Source organism: Oryzias latipes, assembly GCF_053564925.1.
Source record: "Oryzias latipes strain Hd-rR chromosome 1 unlocalized genomic scaffold, Olatipes_Hd-rR_3.1 chr1_Y".
Taxonomy (NCBI): Eukaryota; Metazoa; Chordata; class Actinopteri; order Beloniformes; family Adrianichthyidae; genus Oryzias; species Oryzias latipes.
This window is the reverse complement of record NW_027616335.1, coordinates 404,396-421,500: the sequence shown is the minus strand read 5'-3', so window position 1 is coordinate 421,500 and position 17,105 is coordinate 404,396. Positions and strand designations below refer to the sequence as shown.

Here is a 17,105-nt window from a genome sequence, read left to right as displayed (position 1 = left end):
GGTCTGCAACTCCAAGTCCTCCCACCTACAGACATTTTGTAGTTGACGATGCAGTGTTGGGCCGCTTGAGAGACAAACAGGAGATAGAGAACAAAGGGCTTTCATAGCACTTTGCAGGGTGAACACTATATCCATTTAAACACCATAAAAAGGCCTATGTTGTGGATTTCAGGAAGAGAAAGCCTCAAATTAAACCCATTAATGTCATAGATCTAGATTAATGGATTGTGGATGGATAAGATTGTTAACCACAACAAATACTTGGGAAAATGCTTGATTAATAGACTTAACTGGGCATCTAACACCAATGGTGTCACCAAAATAGGGCTGAAGGAGCTTCATTTCCTGAGAAAGTTCAGATCATTTGTTGTAAGCAGCAAAATGCTTGCGCTGTTCTGTCAGTCTGTGGTGGCCACTGCATTGTACAGTGCTGCAGTCTCCTGATGTACCATTAATGCCAGGAATCCAAACAAGATTATCCTTGAGACAGAACAAATAATTATACATCGGCTGGACAGACTGGAAATGGTGAAGAACAAAATAGCATTGAACAAACTCCAAACCATCATGGTAAATCCATCACATCCACTAAATGTCTCTGTACAGAAGCAGCAACTCCAGTGCCACAAAGAGATTTAGGAGATCATTGTTACGGTTTGTTATTAGACTGTACAAGACTCACCTTTAGGTATTGGTAATCTGTAGAACTATACTGAAAATGGGACTGTCACAATGAAAACATTTTACCACAAGTGTCTGTTATTACAGTTTGTGCATCTGTATTGCATGATAATGATGTGCACACATACACATTTGTATTGGATTTTGATTTCTGCTGATGTGCAATACTTTGCTCTCTTTCTTTTCTTTACTGCTTTTTCTTCGTACTGTTTGTTGCTTGTCATACAAGAACTTTACTCTCAGCCAGGATTAATAAAGTCCATTCGATTGTTTTCAAAATTATTCAGGAAATTCCATTTCTCAATGAATACAAAACAATAGGGAATAGAGAAATACAACACTTTACACTGCAAAAAGTCAAATCTTTACTGGTAATGTCTTCATTTACAACCCTCCAACAAATTCTTTAATACTGTATAATTGACTTTAATGGTTTGAATTCAGGAATTACAGAAAGGGACAGAATTTCAAAGCAAAGAAACCCAGCAACATTCATTTATTACAAAATGTATCAAAATACAAAATATCCAACTGTTTATTTAGTACATGCAATCACTCACACACAGACATGCACGCAATGTTTAAATGAATAATCTGAAGATTGAGCTTGTATTTCTCAAACAAAATTATGATTTTGTTGAAATATTTATGATGCATTTTATGTCTTTCTATAAGAAACATGTAAATAAGATTCTTTTTTTTAAATAAGCTGCACATTTTTTAGGAGAGTACTCACACACAGACCAAAACACCCTCCTAGGTAACTCCATGAGAAAATCAGTTAAACAGAAGCAATGGTAATGATGTAAAATAATATGAAACCTTTCATGATGCACAGTCAGTCTTGCAGTCGATTTGTCATGCCAAGTGCAATAAGCAGCTTCTGATGAAAGGCAGGAACTCTCTCCCTCTGAACAGGCCACTCAAGAATGCAACGGGGACGCAACATGCCCCTGCGGAGGAATAGTGAGCGGGACAGTTTGTAGTCGTTGACGTCTTGCAAGAAGACCAAAACAACTGAGTCTCTGCTTGCTTCGATGACCTGGTGAAGGGCATGATGGACCTTGAATCTGAATGAGGAAAGAAAAAGATTTAGGAATAAAAAATAATGTTTGTTTTAACCCTTTGACAACGCCACCAAGAAAAAGAAATCAGTACTTTTTTCCTTACTGTCTTAGGTGAATAAGCCACATTATCAATATTTTCAAAAATATGTTTTCACAAGTCCATCCAAATCCTGCCTGTGATAATATCAACAAGTTAAGACTCGGCCCCTGTAAGAATATCTTTTGGGGTCACAAAATCTGACTGCAGTACTTTACAAAACCTAGGGGTGGCACAGCAATGCAGTTTGACCTGACAGTGACATACTAAAAGTAAAAAAAAAAGTTAATATTGTTTACAAGCCCAAAAGTTTCAGTCTCATGGCCTACTCATAGATGTGGGTCCAGATCTACATCTCTGATATACGGGGAGGCAAAAAAAAAAGTATTTAGTCAGCCACTAATTATGCAAGCTGTCCCACTGAAAAAGATACAGGTACTTTCAACTGTGAGAGACAGAAAGGGGAGGGGGGGGGGGTGTCCAAGAAATCACATTGTGTGAAATTTAATGAAATAATTGATACATTTTTGCTCACTTACAAACTGAACTTGCCATGTGTAGAGGAGAAAAAAATTGGTTGCATTCAAAGAGAATACTTAGTGTGAAAGGTGGGGTTGGTAGCATCATGCACTGGGGCTGTTTTTCTGCAAAGGGACCAGCATGATTAATCTGTTTAAAGGAAAGAATAAATGGGGGGATTTTGAGTAAAAAGTTTCTTTCAGCAGCAAGCGCACCCAAGATGAAATATTGCTGCATTTTTCAGCATGAAAATAAACAAACACATCACTCGGGCAATAGAGGAGTGTCTTTGTAAGATGCATTTCAAGGTCCTGAAGTGACCTAGCCAGTCTCCAGATCTTCACCCCATTGAAAATATTTGGAGGGAATAGTTGTCCATGTTGCTCAGCAACAGCCCCAGAACAGCACTGCTCCAGAGAAGATCTACAAGGAAGAGTGGGCCAAAACAGAAGCTACAGAGCCTGAAAATGTTGTAAAGACTTGCAGAAAATATTAGAGCTCTGTCATTCCCAACAAAGGATGTAAAACAAAGTATTGAGATAAAATTTTGTTACTAACTATTTAAATTTCACCATATTTGTCTCCCATAGTTGAGGTATACTTATGATGAAAAACTACAAGCCTCTTTCATCTTTTAAGTCCACAAGTGGTGGCTGACCAAATACTTTGGTAGAGAGAATGTGTTGAATAACTTACATTCCCCCATTAAGCAATTATTTATAAAATTGTTGCTGACATCACCTTTAACCAGATCTAAGTCTGTTATTTAAAAAAAAGAAAGTGTTTGTATGTGTGTGTGGTTGACATACCTTCTACACCAAGGATCTTTGAGAAGACTTTCTGTCACCACAAACAGAATTTTTCTGGACTTTCTCATATTTTCCATAATAGATTCCAAATAGAACATTCCTGGGATTGAATCTCGCTCCTCCCAACAAAACCTGTATTTTGCAGACTCCAAAGGGGTCATTTGTTTTGTCACCCAGCCAGCATCTTCCTCAGCATGTATAATGTAGGCATCATACTCAAAGCCATTGGCCTCTTCCGCTGTGGCGTCACTAAATCCTAAAGTACGATTGATCAAAACGTTCCAGTAAAACTGAATCCTCCAGCCTTGAAAGCGAACCAGGAGTGCGCTGACCATCATGATTAAAACTGCTGTGCTGCTCAGCATGTATAGAGCCTGAAATGGGGTTTTATCTTTGCACGACATGGGGTCAAAATCCATGATGGAGCGGTTAAAATACATTAAAGGAGTGTTGCATTTGTAGTTGTCTTTCAGACCGGGCACACTGGTTCCATTAGTGTTGTTCAAACTGGTCACAAACCAAAGGATACCCTCACAGGTGCAGTCAAAGGGGTTTTTGTCCATCCAAAGCACGCTGAGGTTGCTCATGGGAGTCTGGAACACTTCCGGCCTTACATTTGTGATCAGGTTCTTTGCTAAAGTCAACACACGAAGAGACTTCAGATCATCAAAAACTGCGTTCTTGAGATTGTTTAGGAGGTTGTTACTGAGGGTTAGCACACTAAGTGACGTCAAACCTTGAAGAGCCCCCACTGGAATCTCATCCAATCCATTGTAATCCATTTGCAGGGTTTCTAACTTGTGTGTGTCCTTCAAAAACAACACAGGGCCACCTAGGTTAGCCATCTTCCACAACCGGGCTAGGTTGTTGTGTTGGAGTTTCAGCACCTTCAGGTCCGTAAGCCCATTCAGTAAGTTCGTCCTGATGTTTGCAATGTTGTTGTTGCTGAGATCCAGGACAGTGAGGTTAGTCAGGGGCCATAATGGAGAAGGATCCTTATTTAGGGCTTCTGCTTTAAGGCTCTTACCCAAAGTCAGGACTCTGAGACTAGATACATTCACAAATGACGAGGAGGTCAGGTTAATGGATTGGATGTTGTTGCTCAGGTGAATTTCCTGTATCTGAGAAAGACCTTCAAACTCCCTGCCTGTCAGAGTCTGCTTGATAAAATTGAAATCAAGGATGAGAACAACAAGACTGCTCAGAGCAGAGAAGCTCCCCGGTTGGAGCTCAGTCAGAGCGTTTCCCGTCAAATTCAGCTTCCTGAGAGGCGAATCTTTAAGTGAGACAAAGGTCTTGTTGGTGAGTCTTCTCTGTTGGGTCTGCGTGTAGCTGCTCCAACTCAAATCTAACTCTGTGAGACTTGTCAGGCCGGTGAAAGTTTTTTCTGTGATTTTTGAAAAGGCAGTATGATCCAACATTAAGCTATTCAGGTTGTTTAAGGGTTGGAAAGCGTAATCTTCAATGACAGCAGAAGATATATGTTTTTTCCCGAGCTGCAGTTTCTTCAACATTTTAAGTCCCTGAAATGTTCCTCTGGTCAAGCGCCTTAAGTTGTTATCTGACAAAATTAGGGATTGGAGTTTAGGAAGCCACTGAAATGAGCCGTCTTCGATATTGGTCATTCCATTCGCAGACAGATCCAAATAGGTTAGATTTGTTTTCTGCAGTTCGGCAAATGTCAGGTTTCTGAGTGCAACCAGCTTCATCCTCTGCAGAGACAGACTGTCTATGGCAGTCGCTGACAGCGCTGACAGCAGTTTGGACATTGCCTGAGAGCTCATATCGCTCCCATCCAAGATTAAAGTACGCAGACCTGAAATTGGCTGAAAGCATCTACTCTCAACCTAAAATTAAAAAACAAAACAAAAAAACAATGAGACAAAAAGGAGAAACAAAACAACCAAAGGGCAAGATGCTGCAAGTGATATTCTTAAAACCTCTTTTCACTTCCTGTTTCCAGGCTTGAAACTTACTGTTTTCAGAGACACGTATGACAAGTTAAGAGCTTGCAGAGACGGGGATGAACTGAGGTAAGAAAAGTCCTCACTCTTCAAAGAGGTGAAAACATTCTGTCCCAGGCAGAGACTCCGCAAGCTGGGCAGCTGAGGTCGCGAGCCCAGCTTTGCCGACTGCAGCTTGTTCTTCGACACATCAAGATGTTGTAGGTTCTGCAAAATGTAGAAAGAATTATCTAAAGAATCATTTTTGCTGACTTTCCATTTCTTCCTACTATGGGTTCATTCAAACACATTATGACAGATTTCAATTCTGTCTAAATATTATAATAAGTAAAAAAGAAAAGAAAAAAAAGCTAATTTTGCTTCTTGTCTTCTATGTCTTTTTGTTTATTACTAAACCGAAAATTAAAAGTTTAACCCAAAAATAAATGTAACTAAAGGAGATTCTGAATAACTTGAAGTCATTTTAGCTCACTAACCTGTCAGCATTTGTTAATTTAAATTTTACAGGTGCAATAGAACTGAATAGAATTGAAAATCTCTGTATCTGTTGAAGTAAAAACAGAAAATTGCATTCTGGAAATATCTCAGAAAATATTAAAAACACATCATAAAGATTAAAATGAAGAAAACATCCAAAACCTCAAACATGTTAGAGTACATTTTGTGTTAATCAGAACCATGAGGTTTGGTATAACTCTGCTCCTGTGACTTCGGGCGGGAAAGATCCTCTGAGCTTTGAACTCACATGAACCCACAGCTCAGCTCACTGGTCTTTACAATGTGATGCTCCATTAAGCTTTTAGAAAAAATATGAATCTGGGTGTGGACACCTGGTTCTATGTCAGGGTGTCTCATCCAGTGCTATCAGGACAGTGTCACCTGACCATAACACAGGAGGCCAAAATTATTTATTCAGACGTAAATTTGACAGTTACTCAGTTACTTCAGTAGGCTTCAGTTTTACCAATTGTAAGTACATTTGCGATCCAGAAGACTCAAACAAAAGGGGTTTGTGTACTGACAGGAGGATGCAGACTGTGAAATCTGTTCAAATATCAGGTTCCTCTTTTATGGTTTCAATGGTTACATGAATAATTTGAAATACTATTTATGTCAGAGTTGCTTTGACAGAAAAAATATATTGTGAGCATTTGTACATAAGTAATTTAAATTAGACTTCATTTCTAGAAAAAATGAGATAAGAAATTTTGATTTATATGTAAAATGTGTCAAAAAAACACTTGCTATATATTTCATTTATAATTTTTTAACTTGTACATTTGGTTTTAGTAATGTATTATACCCCCCGTTTAAGGAATCAAACACTTCGATGAAAGGCAGATGTACCTGCAGACCAGAGAAGGGTTCTTCCTGCAGCTTCAGCCTGTTATTAGCTATATTTAACCAAGTCAGGGTGGTGCATTGGCCCAGATCCTCTTTTTTCAACAAATGCACTTGATTGTGCTCCAGGTTCAGCGTTTGCAGCAGAGGCAGACTCTGGCATAAGCTTTCATCCACCCTGGCGATGCTGTTGTAACTCGCGTTAAGGTGGATGAGGCCTCTGTATCGGCCAAGAGAATCCCCGAGCACCTTCACCAGTTTGTTGTGAGACACATCCAGGCTGGAGATGTTTGAGGGCAGATCTGACGGGATCACCCTCAGATTGAGGTGACTGCAGTCGGCCCTGCCACCTTGGATGATGCAGGTGGTTTTTTTGGCTGAGGCTATGCACGGATACGGCCCGCCGATGAAGTTGAAGATGAAAAGGCTGCATGTCAAGAGACAGGAAAGAGGGGCAGTCATGGTTTCAAACCCTAAAATGAAACAAAAGAAATTAGAATGTCAATCAAGAAACTTTTTTAAGGTCATCATTGGAATACGAATAAAGTAAGTGATGAAAGGGAAAAGCATCGGAGAAATTTGTAGTCTACTTACTTTCTAAAGTTATTCTTTTTTTTTTTAAGGAAGGCGTTCAAATCCAAACATCAAACCTTGTCATTTAGTTTGTTGTACCAAAACGCTGTTATACTCTACAACCCTTTAGAAGTGTGGAGTGGAAGTTTCCAGATCAAAGTGGGACATTTAAACGTCTTTAGCGTGTTTCTTATTGAAAAGAATTAAACTTTCAAAACAAAAAAAAGAGGTGCGAAAAGCAGCTAAACGCTTAACATCTGCAAAAATAATCAACTGAAAAGGGGGCGCATGCGCGCTCCAACACGATAAACCAATACATGTATTACCTGCTCTGAAAAGTGCTGAAAGTTTGAAATATCAGTGGATCCGTTTTTAGTCCATCACGACTCATTCAAGAAAGAAGAAGAGAATTCAATTCGGCGTGTTTAGCGAGCTGCTGCGCAAAAAGGAGGAAATGCCACAGAGGCAGAGTCCGGTTTCACTTCTCCGTCTGTTGACGTTAAGTATTTCACGCATGTTTGTCTGTAGCGACGGTAGTCAACAATAGTGCACCACAAACCGAGGACTTGTTGGAACAGGCACTGACTAAGCAGTGGACTAAAACATTTGTGCTAACTGTTTATTTTGTATTTAAATATCTAGCTTATTATATAACCACACAGAAAGAAAGTTAAACACATCTTTAAGCTGGCACAAAAAAAAATATAACAAAGCATTTTAATAAAATGAAACAACAATCTTTAATAGAGCTATCCAGTTTCCTTAGCACCCGGTTAAATGGAAAAATCCTCTGGGCAGAATAAAAAAAAAAGCAAGGCAGGTCTGACAGGTTAATACAAAAAGATAGGGGTGTGTTCATTGGATTTTTTTGTTTTTGTTTTGCCTTTTTTGTTAACCAAAGGAAATCTCCCACACAAGATTTACCCACACATTTTATTTAATTTTCTTTTATTTTTTTATTATTATTACAAATTTGACATGAGCATTATTTTAATTTGTTTTATAGAATAAAATACATTTTGACCATTGTTTAAACAGAAGCATCATAATTTATAAAACTTGTTTTTGGCTTACTATTTACATTGTTACTGTCAAGGAAATCTTTTTTTTTTCCTCTTGCAGAAGAGTCCGAAAAATGAGCAAACTTCCCCCTTGATTTTTATCATCACAATTATTCATATTGGGAGTCATTGTCCTTTGCATTAAAGAGGTCATTCTTATGATTCGTATGTTTCTGTTTATTTGCTGAGTGTGACCTTAAAATGGCAGAAAATGGAAAATAAGACACAAAAAAATGCAAACAAACACAGATAATATTGAAATGGCCACTAGAGGGCAGCAATGCATGTGCCAGTGCAAGTTTCAGTCTGTCTTCTGTTTTCTGTTTGTTGGATGTTGTTGACATTTTACTGTATTGATCTTTACATCAGTATTTTAGAAAGGATAAAACTTATTCTGCCTCTGGATTTGATCATCTGAAAACCCAAAATGTGGATAGATAGTTAAATAAATGTTCATTCTTTAGATTATGAACATGAATTAAGTTGATTTTTACAAGATTAGAGAGAATTTGGAATAGATTTAAGGTAAAACTTCACATAAATGTATAAAGAAAAGGAAAAAGCTCTAAATGTAATACATGTAATTAAGCAATTTTGCGTCTGCTTGTGAACCTGCCAAGGCTAAACATGCTGTTTAGTTTTATTTTCTGTTTTTATCTCTACTTTATAGTCATTCATTCATCTTCTAATCCATTTTATCCCTTTTGGGGTTACAGGGCTGCTGGAGCCTATCCTGGCCACTCGCGGGCGAAAATATATCTCCATAATTTATCTGTGTTTTTTATGATGCAGGATAAAGGTAAATGGAAACATGGATTTAAAGCACTTAGTTTGTTGGTGACATCACACTTTTTGTTGAAAGTAAGTGCATTAGTGCGTGCACAGCTCAACTAATGTGTTAATAACTCCATCGGCTGGCGTTTTAAAATGTCAACACTAATGGAAAAGCAGAAATGACCCACTGTGGTTGTTAAATGTGTTAGTGTAAATTTAAACCACAATGGCTCAGTAAAAGGGTCTCTCTTTATGGTGTTGTTTTGATCATCACTAAATTCTGTACGGTCTGTACCTAATTGAATTTCACTTGAAAGCACGCTCACTTTGTCTTTTTAATATGTCCACAGTCTTATAGCTGAGCAATTTTTGAACTGAAATATTCTTTCTGTTGTTTGAAATCAACATTAGCTGTCAGGCTGCAGAGCCCGCACTCCATCATTTCTCATTTCTCTGACCTTGTTTGTTCCTTTATTCGGGCTCTGCGGTTGAGAGAGACAAATTCTATTTCTGCTTCTAAAAACCCTTAGGAATGTGGTCTGCCACTTGTCCAGAATGATATTAAGAATAAACTTATTGGTCCGTACCATACTGAGTCGAAAAAAATTCTCTGCTGGACCCAATCTTTCATTCTATTCAGATGGACCTTTAATGTTTTGTTTCAGTGATAAATTAAGTCAATTTTACAAAAATGGTTTTTGTCAAAACATCAAGACGATATAAATATGACGCATAAGGTGCAAAGGATAAACGAACTGCTTCTTTTTAGAAGATTTTTTCTAAAAATTGGCACCTTAAGTCAAACTTTTTGATAAGAATTTCAAATTCTAAGTCAAATCTAAATGCATTCATACTTATTTCACACTTCTCTCGAAATCAATGCTGTCAGAAAGTTGTATTACCACGCCTATCTTTCTGGCACGACTTCAAATTACCCATCAAATATATAAGCACAAAGTTAACAGTTAAAAGCATATTGTGTCTTGAGTTTGCAAATGATTAAGGACCCATTCCGATGAAAATCGTGACTTTACTAAGTTCTTGTAGCATTTTTCTGATGATAGAGGATAGATATATATATAAAGAAATCTAAGCTCAAAATTGGATTTTTAAGTATTTCTTTGTTCAAATTGTGGTGAAACAAGACTAGACAACAAGCTTGTGACGTAGAAGCTACAATTGGCAGGGCACAAGCTCCTTGCTCCTCTCCATTCTGATGCATCCACCTGCAGACAAATAGATCCAAATATTTCTTTGTTTTCCTCGTCAGAGGTTGGACAGCGTCAGTGTTGCTTGCCACTTTTGTTGCACCGATTGTTGGTTTGGAATGTGGAGAAGATGAGTGTGTACACACATGGGTGATTGGAAGTGGGGTTCTGCCTACAACTTAGAGGTGAATGTCTACTGAACTACTGCTGAAACTGTGTCCAAGAAAATATGTATGTGTAAATACAGCATAAACATAATCAAAAGACCACTGAGAAAGCTTTTAGCATAAATCAAAGGATGATTGGAGTGGATCTTGAACAACAAAATACTAAAATTTCTCTTTTCCTCATATTTAAAAGATTACATTAAACCAAGCAACCCATTTCTCCATTTACATGAAAGTAGCTTGCATAGCTTGTCACTAGACTTCTTCCTTTGCCCTTTATCCCTTACGCAGATTAATAGGTCAGACCTCTAGGTACCTGATTGGTTTAGCCCCCAGCTAAGCTAAGGCAGCTTACCAGTAGCTGGATTGCTGAAGACGTGTTCAAAGTGGAGACAGGATTTGTGGGCAGCACTGTGGTTGTGGTTAAGCTAATAATGCTGTAACTGTCGAGTGGTTCCTGCAAGACAGGGGGTACCAGTCAAATCAAATAGTATCAAAAGCACACAAAGTAAATGATGCAGCAGGGAACTTTTGCAGCTCTTTCCTGCCAGGTTACTGGATAAATCATTCAAAGCATCGGGGGGGTGGAGCAGAAATCAGATTGAGGTCTGAGTCTCTCCAGAGGAATAACCCTGTGGTTGGAAGACGGATTGTTTGGAGTGAGAGGAAACCTATACTGTGCACAGAGCAAGTGGTATTGTAATACGGCTGCGGTGTGTGTCAGGCATGTGTGATTGAACCCACACGTGCAAAATGGACAACTGAGAGGAAGCTCCATTAATGGGAGTGTGTGTGCCAGATTCTTCATCTCACCCACTTGGATAAATCTCCTTCGCCTCATTTGCAGACCAGACTTCTGGAGTGTTGGAATGCCTGGCAACAAAAGGTGAGTTTACCCTCCCAGCCATTCAAGGCTATATATAGAGTGTATGTTAGCCTATGCTATATAATCCTTAACTCAGACAGGAACTTTATTTTCTGTGCCTTTATATTCTCACAAGATGCAGACAGGAAATCTCGCTCAGAGAGATAAAGAAAAAACAATCAAAGATGTTTTCATTGGGATCTTTGCTCATTTCCTTAAACACGTAGAAAAGCAGAATTTGTGGCTGTTTAGTCCTTGACATGGTTTGTGGGGGAACAGCAACTGGAAAGTGAGAAAAGTCAGAGGAACTGCCCCGACTTTTTTAAACCAGAGTGAGAATGGTCCGTTTGGTCGGTGATGCAGAAAGAGATGGATCTGAGATGGGGAGATGTGTTGGAGAAGAAAAAACACATAGACACACAGAGAGGTGTGGGCAGTAGTAGTGCTGTAGCATGTTTTGCCTGCCCTCTGCAGAAGAAAAGACACTGCAGTAAATCTCCCCCTCCCCAGTTTGCTGACCAATGATGTTTGGAGGACGCAATCCCAGATCTGTCACTGGTGTCAGCCTTTGACTAACCGAGCTCTTCAAGAACACCATAGTTCTTAAACCGGGGGAAGAGGGCGGGGCAGATGATTATCAGGAATCCATACGCATTTCAAACCCAATCCCACACTTTCAAGGATTCATTTATTTTTCTGTTCTAAAGCAAGTAATTTAATCTAAACATTATTCTGAAATTAAATGACTGGTATTTATTCAGAAAGGTCTTTACAAATGAATGAAATTCTCATCTGTAAGTGCTGTAAGGCAACAATAACACCCATGGTTTGGTTTCAGTTCCGACATGGCATGTGTGAACACTCCTCGGTTCTCAGTAAGAGCTGACTCCGGTCTCTTCTCACTATAAGTGGTCCCAAGGGGTGACAGAACATCAATACTGAACTGGGATCGGCTGCATGGGGCTACTACAGAGCTGCAGTGCTGTTTACTGAAATCCAAACATTGAATGAAGTCCTCGAAGCTTCAAATGTGCCACTGACAATGTAAAGATTTACTCTGAGGAAATGAAGATGTGCTTTCATTAAATAAACACAGTAGATGATCTGAATAGAAGCTGCTATTTTTGCGCTCTTATGTAGCAATAATGAACCCAAATTCTTTACAGAACTGTTTTAATTTTGTTTTTGACAGTTATTCTTTTGAAAACTGTTAATTGAACAAGTTAAGCCTCTTGAAATGGTCCAAAAACACGTTTGTGACCAACAACAAACCTTTTGTTATGTTTTTTAATATCTTTACTGTTCCTTCTATGCTTGATACGGAATCTGCTGGTTAGGAGGTATTAATATTTCGAATTATGGCAACTATTATTTAAGCATTGTTTATTTGTTTTAAACTTTTTTGTCCCTTTCTTTTTAAATAAGAAAGTACATTAGTAATGTTAAAAATGTTTTCCTGGGAGTTAAAGAAAAATACTTCATGTATCTACCCAATCATGTTGACAAAACAATTACTTTCAGGCTATCTCATTAAAATATCAAAAATTTTCTCAGTTTTTACATTTAAAAAAATCAATTCTTTCAAACAAAAAGGTTTTTTACCTTAGAGGGAGAAAACCTTAAAAAATCCCTGTAGAAAGAATTAACCTAAAGCCATGCTTTTATTTTTTACTAAGAGAACAATCATATATATATATAAAACTTACTTCATTGGGTTTATTTAGACTTACAAGATAAAAGACAAACATTTTTTTGTCATTGTCCACGCTTTCCCCAATTAAAAATGAAATTATTCAATCGAAGTATTTCTTTTAGGAAACAGCATTTTGTTCTACTTCTGTTACTTCTGTCATCTGGAACTTGGATTTTTAATATTTTAATGAGATCTCTGGTCAATATAATTACTTAAATGCATGTTAAAATGGACCTTTTGAAAAATAAGAACAAAAAGATATTTCTGTCAACTCAAATTGATTGAAATCACCCTTCAGATGTCCATACTTGCAGATTGTGCAGTTTTTCTCTTAAAAGAGCCCAGCTTTAGGATGAACTGTGAGGCTATGTGCACACTGCCCTTGGCAACATGGGCTGAAGTGGCCATTTCCAATGAAAAGGCTACGTAAAAGAACATACATGGACATTTCAGGCTTCTGCATTCAAAACTCTCATGCACATTTTATGAACAAAAGATGCATCAATTGAATCTCACATTGAAAGTTGAACGAGGTGGAACTTTGGCCAATCAGGGACTCGGATTTGGTAGTCCGTTTAAATTCACAGAAGTGCCAACCATTGTAGAATTAATCATGAAGGAGAAATTAATATGGTTTGTGTCCAGATGGAATTCTTTGACATCAAGTCTTTCATATATTAGAATTAAGGTGGGAAAGAAGAGCGGTATGGAGCGGCATTAATGACATCTGCACATTTGCTAGTAAACAGTAGAAAAAGAAGAAAAAAGAAAGCCCTCCTTGCCTGTTCATCATCACAGGCTTAATGTGCGGTCAAGAACCTGCGTTTGATGTGTTCTTGAACGTGCTTCATATGCACAAGTGTGAATGTAGAATGAAGGCTCTAAGCACAACACACGAGTTTTTAGAGGAAGAATAACTACAAACAAGGATTTTGAGAATCTACCATAAGTCAAAATTTTTACAGCATCTTTAGTGCAAGGTTTGCAGATGTAGGGCATCTGCTTCAGTTTCCTTTATTGCAAATAACAACAAATCCCAACCAGAGACTGCATGGTTTTAAGTTGAAAAAAATAAAACGTAAGTTTGGATTTTGTGTGGGAACATTACTGTTGGAACACTACGTAATTGCAACATACCCAGTTGCAACAAAGATTTATATCCATAAACAAGAAAAACATCATTATGGAAGAATGCACAACGCTTCTTTAAAAAGCCTCAATTTGTGATTAGATCTTCAAATGACCAAAGAAGCATGGTCTGTTAAAATTTGACAAAAATGGTGTGGTCTCGTGGCTTCCTGCCCTCTGTTCTAAATGCACAAATATTTCTCAGGGTCATTCAGCAAAAAGTGATTTAAAGCACTGGTTTCCTTAATGTGCTGAACCAAAGCTGTCACTATATAAGGAAAAGGAAAGTCAGAGATTGAGACAGATTGCTGAGCCATGAAGATGACAGAGTGGAGGGCAGAGAGAGGGTCAGTGCCAAGAAAAAAGAATAAAAGAAGCAGACTTTGATTTCTGAGAGAATGTGAGAGGTTTTTTTTATCAACTGTTCTCCAAAATCTGAATTTTTTAGTTTAGTTTTAACAGATAAACAACTGTCATTAATATTAACCTAGGATATGTGAGAATGGTTTATGCTGAAAATACTAAAGCAGTTTCCCCAATGCAAAAAAAAAAAAAAATAGCCGAAGAAGTGGAAGTTTGAAAAAGACCAATCAAAAATAGCTTGTCAATGGAAAAAATTGCCTGCAGGAATCAAGCGGAACGTTCTGATTCTAAAAAAACTTTTAGTTTCAACTGGGATCTCTAAGCTTTTCAGTAGGGATGTGACTCTTGAAGATGGACTCAGTTTCAAAAAATCTCCTAATGGAATTTGTACAGTACCAGTTCACGTTTTATTGCTATTTTCAGATCATTTCTGGATTTATAATTGAAGTGAATGGAGCTGACTACTCAGAAACCTGCAGTGGTGACATCTTACTTTATCGTGTGAGGGGGGGGGCTTTTGGAAACAGTTCCAATAAGCTTCAATAAAATGCTTTTTAAGTCCAAACCTTTCTTGACTTCATTATACCTGCCATTTGAACTGAAGATATGAAAATTTGCTTGAAGGGAGTAAAAATCTCCCAAGTCATTGGTTTGTGTGGATTCTTAGCTCAACTGAAGAAGAGCTTCATACTTACACTTTTCAGGTAAACTTTTTTTTTTTTAGGTAAAAAGAATTTCAATAAATAACATAGATGTTTTTATGTTTTTCTAGATCTGTTTTTTTAACCTTTTTTTTTTTTTTTTAGCCTTATAGCTGAACTGTAAACTGAATAAAATGTAAGTACTTCAAATTTAACACTTAAGATTCTTTTTGAGTGGATTGAAACTGATTTTCCTTGGTAATCTGTAGCAGAAAAGAAATATTCAGATGCTTTCACTTGATCTCGGGCACACATCCAAAAGAGTTTGGTTGTTTTTCACTATATCCCTTGTGCTATCTTAGATGACCCCACCCTTACATTGATGTATTCTCCCTACCATGACAAAGGTGGATAAAGGTGGAAAGATTTCATGTAATCCATGGACACCAGTGAAGATTACAAATCATTGAAGAAAAAAGGTTCAGCACACTGTCTATGGGTCTAGATGACCCAACTCCCAACGTTAAAGTGTTATGTGTAGGCCTGACTTCTGCTCAGCTGCCCTGCATTTCTGTTTGATTAATTGTCTGCCTATTTAAGGTGTGTTTGTTTCTGTGCTCAGTGTCGGAGCGTATTCTGTTCAGTGAGGCTTCAAGCTTGTGTTTCCTCTGGCATTAAACCCCTTCTTCTGGATATCCTCCTGTTTCGAGCTGTTCCTGCCTGCATCTGGGTTTTCTCCTCTACCTAACCGTAACATAAAGTGCCTAGGATAGCACAAGGGTTAAAAAGAGAGAAAAGGTGGCTGGTTTAAAAAAGTTGTTTAATCAAATTAAAGGTGATAAGAAAAGACAAAAAATATGTAAAGATAAATCAGACTATTCTTTTGACTGCTTGCTCAGAGTAAAAAAAGCCAACCACACTATGAAATTTTAAAATTTTCTACAAGGTTAGATTGGATTTTTTTTTTTTTTTTTTTTTTTTTTTTTTTTTTTTTACTAAACTCAAACTCAGAATTTAGTTAATTTTAATCCAGCATCAAATACTCACTTTGATATCTTTTGATCTATTGTAAAAGCGTTCCCAGTGGTCTTTCGATTATGATTATGCCATTTTTAGCCAAAAAAAACTATATCTTTTCCAAATATATAGTCATCTTACAGATGTATGCATCAACTCTCTCCTACATTTAAATGTCCAGTAAAGCATTTGCCCTATTTTGTGCTGCTGGACATTTTCATTGTATTGTTTTCCTAAAAGGAGTTGAACTGAGTGAAAACAAATCGGTGAGTGTTGTGGTGCTATCATGCTCCTTTAGCGCCCAGCCCAACAAGCAGACGGTAAGCGAATTCCTCTGCCCTCAGATAACCCAAATCATTTGACCATGGCCTGCTCCCCCGTTTTAATGGCTGCCATTCAATACTTGTTGAGACAGGTTCAGCACAAAGTGAGAGCCATTGATTAACAGTCACACTGCTGTCAACTGAAGCACGGCTCAACCTTTAAAAATTAGCAGAACAAAATGTAAGAATTAAAGGTAATTTATGGAGTTTTTCCATTAAAAACATTTTTTTAATCTAAAATTTTAGAAAATATAATAGAAATGCCACGAGAACATGTAAAATGCCCCAAAAAGACAATTTTCATTGGAGTTGGTCTTTGAAATAAATCTTATAATTTAACTTGTCATACATTTCTCTTTGATTAAGATCATTTAAAACAATTGTTGTCAGCTCAAATGCTTGTATGTGTAATGAACTGAAAGAAGAATACCAACAAGGAGGCTTGTTGACTTGCTTTGCAACAGATTTCAAAATGCCAATTTCAAAGAACAGTCAGTTATAATTGCATCAAATGACATGAATAATGCTCACAATGCACTTAAAGGAACTGCAAAAAATGTTTTGTCCAAAAGAAAAAATATCAGCATGACCTTTGACAAAAAAGTCAACTTAAAGCAAAGACAACCATTTTTGCAGCTGTTGTAGATTTCTTCTTGTCATCTTGAAAAATCAGACAATGTAATTTTTCTTTTTTTCTTTTCTTGTTTTGTCTCTTAAAGATGAGTTACACCTAAATGAATTTACAGGCATTTCTCATGTGTTGAATTCTTCTTTGTCCTACTGTAGATGCTGAACATGAGTATCTCATGCAGTCCACACACTTATTAATTTATATTTTTAAAATTTTACATTTTACAAACAAATTACACCACAT

The 17,105-nt window shown here is 37.4% G+C and overlaps 2 protein-coding genes across 7 annotated transcripts in view; one reads left to right on the top strand and one right to left on the bottom strand.

Annotated features, from left to right (window-relative positions):
* Window positions 1–1,022: 1,022 nt before the first annotated feature.
* LOC101157755 (toll-like receptor 3) overlaps window positions 1,023–17,105 on the bottom strand; it is a 41,099-nt gene continuing 25,016 nt past the window's right edge. Inside the window, exons 2-6 of one of the 5 annotated variants that reach the window (XM_078943758.1) lie at window positions 10,557–10,658; window positions 6,425–6,891; window positions 5,090–5,284; window positions 3,114–4,960; window positions 1,023–1,751 (exon numbers count right to left, since the gene is read on the bottom strand). In XM_078943758.1, coding sequence (XP_078799884.1) covers window positions 1,520–1,751; window positions 3,114–4,960; window positions 5,090–5,284; window positions 6,425–6,880 — 2,730 coding nt within the window. In that variant the 5' untranslated portion in view covers window positions 6,881–6,891; window positions 10,557–10,658 and the 3' untranslated portion in view covers window positions 1,023–1,519. Of the gene's footprint in view, window positions 1,752–3,113; window positions 4,961–5,089; window positions 5,285–6,424; window positions 6,892–7,012; window positions 7,150–7,317; window positions 7,453–10,556; window positions 10,666–17,105 lie in introns of those variants that run through there. The other 4 variants (XM_078943759.1, XM_004066015.5, XM_078943756.1 and 1 more) reach the window with 4 other exon arrangements.
* LOC144981248 (sorbin and SH3 domain-containing protein 2-like) overlaps window positions 10,872–17,105 on the top strand; it is a 55,097-nt gene continuing 48,863 nt past the window's right edge. For both annotated transcript variants that reach the window (XM_078943726.1, XM_078943722.1), the window contains exon 1: window positions 10,872–11,087. The gene's annotated coding sequence lies outside the window, so the exon portion shown is untranslated. The remainder of the gene's footprint in view (window positions 11,088–17,105) is intronic.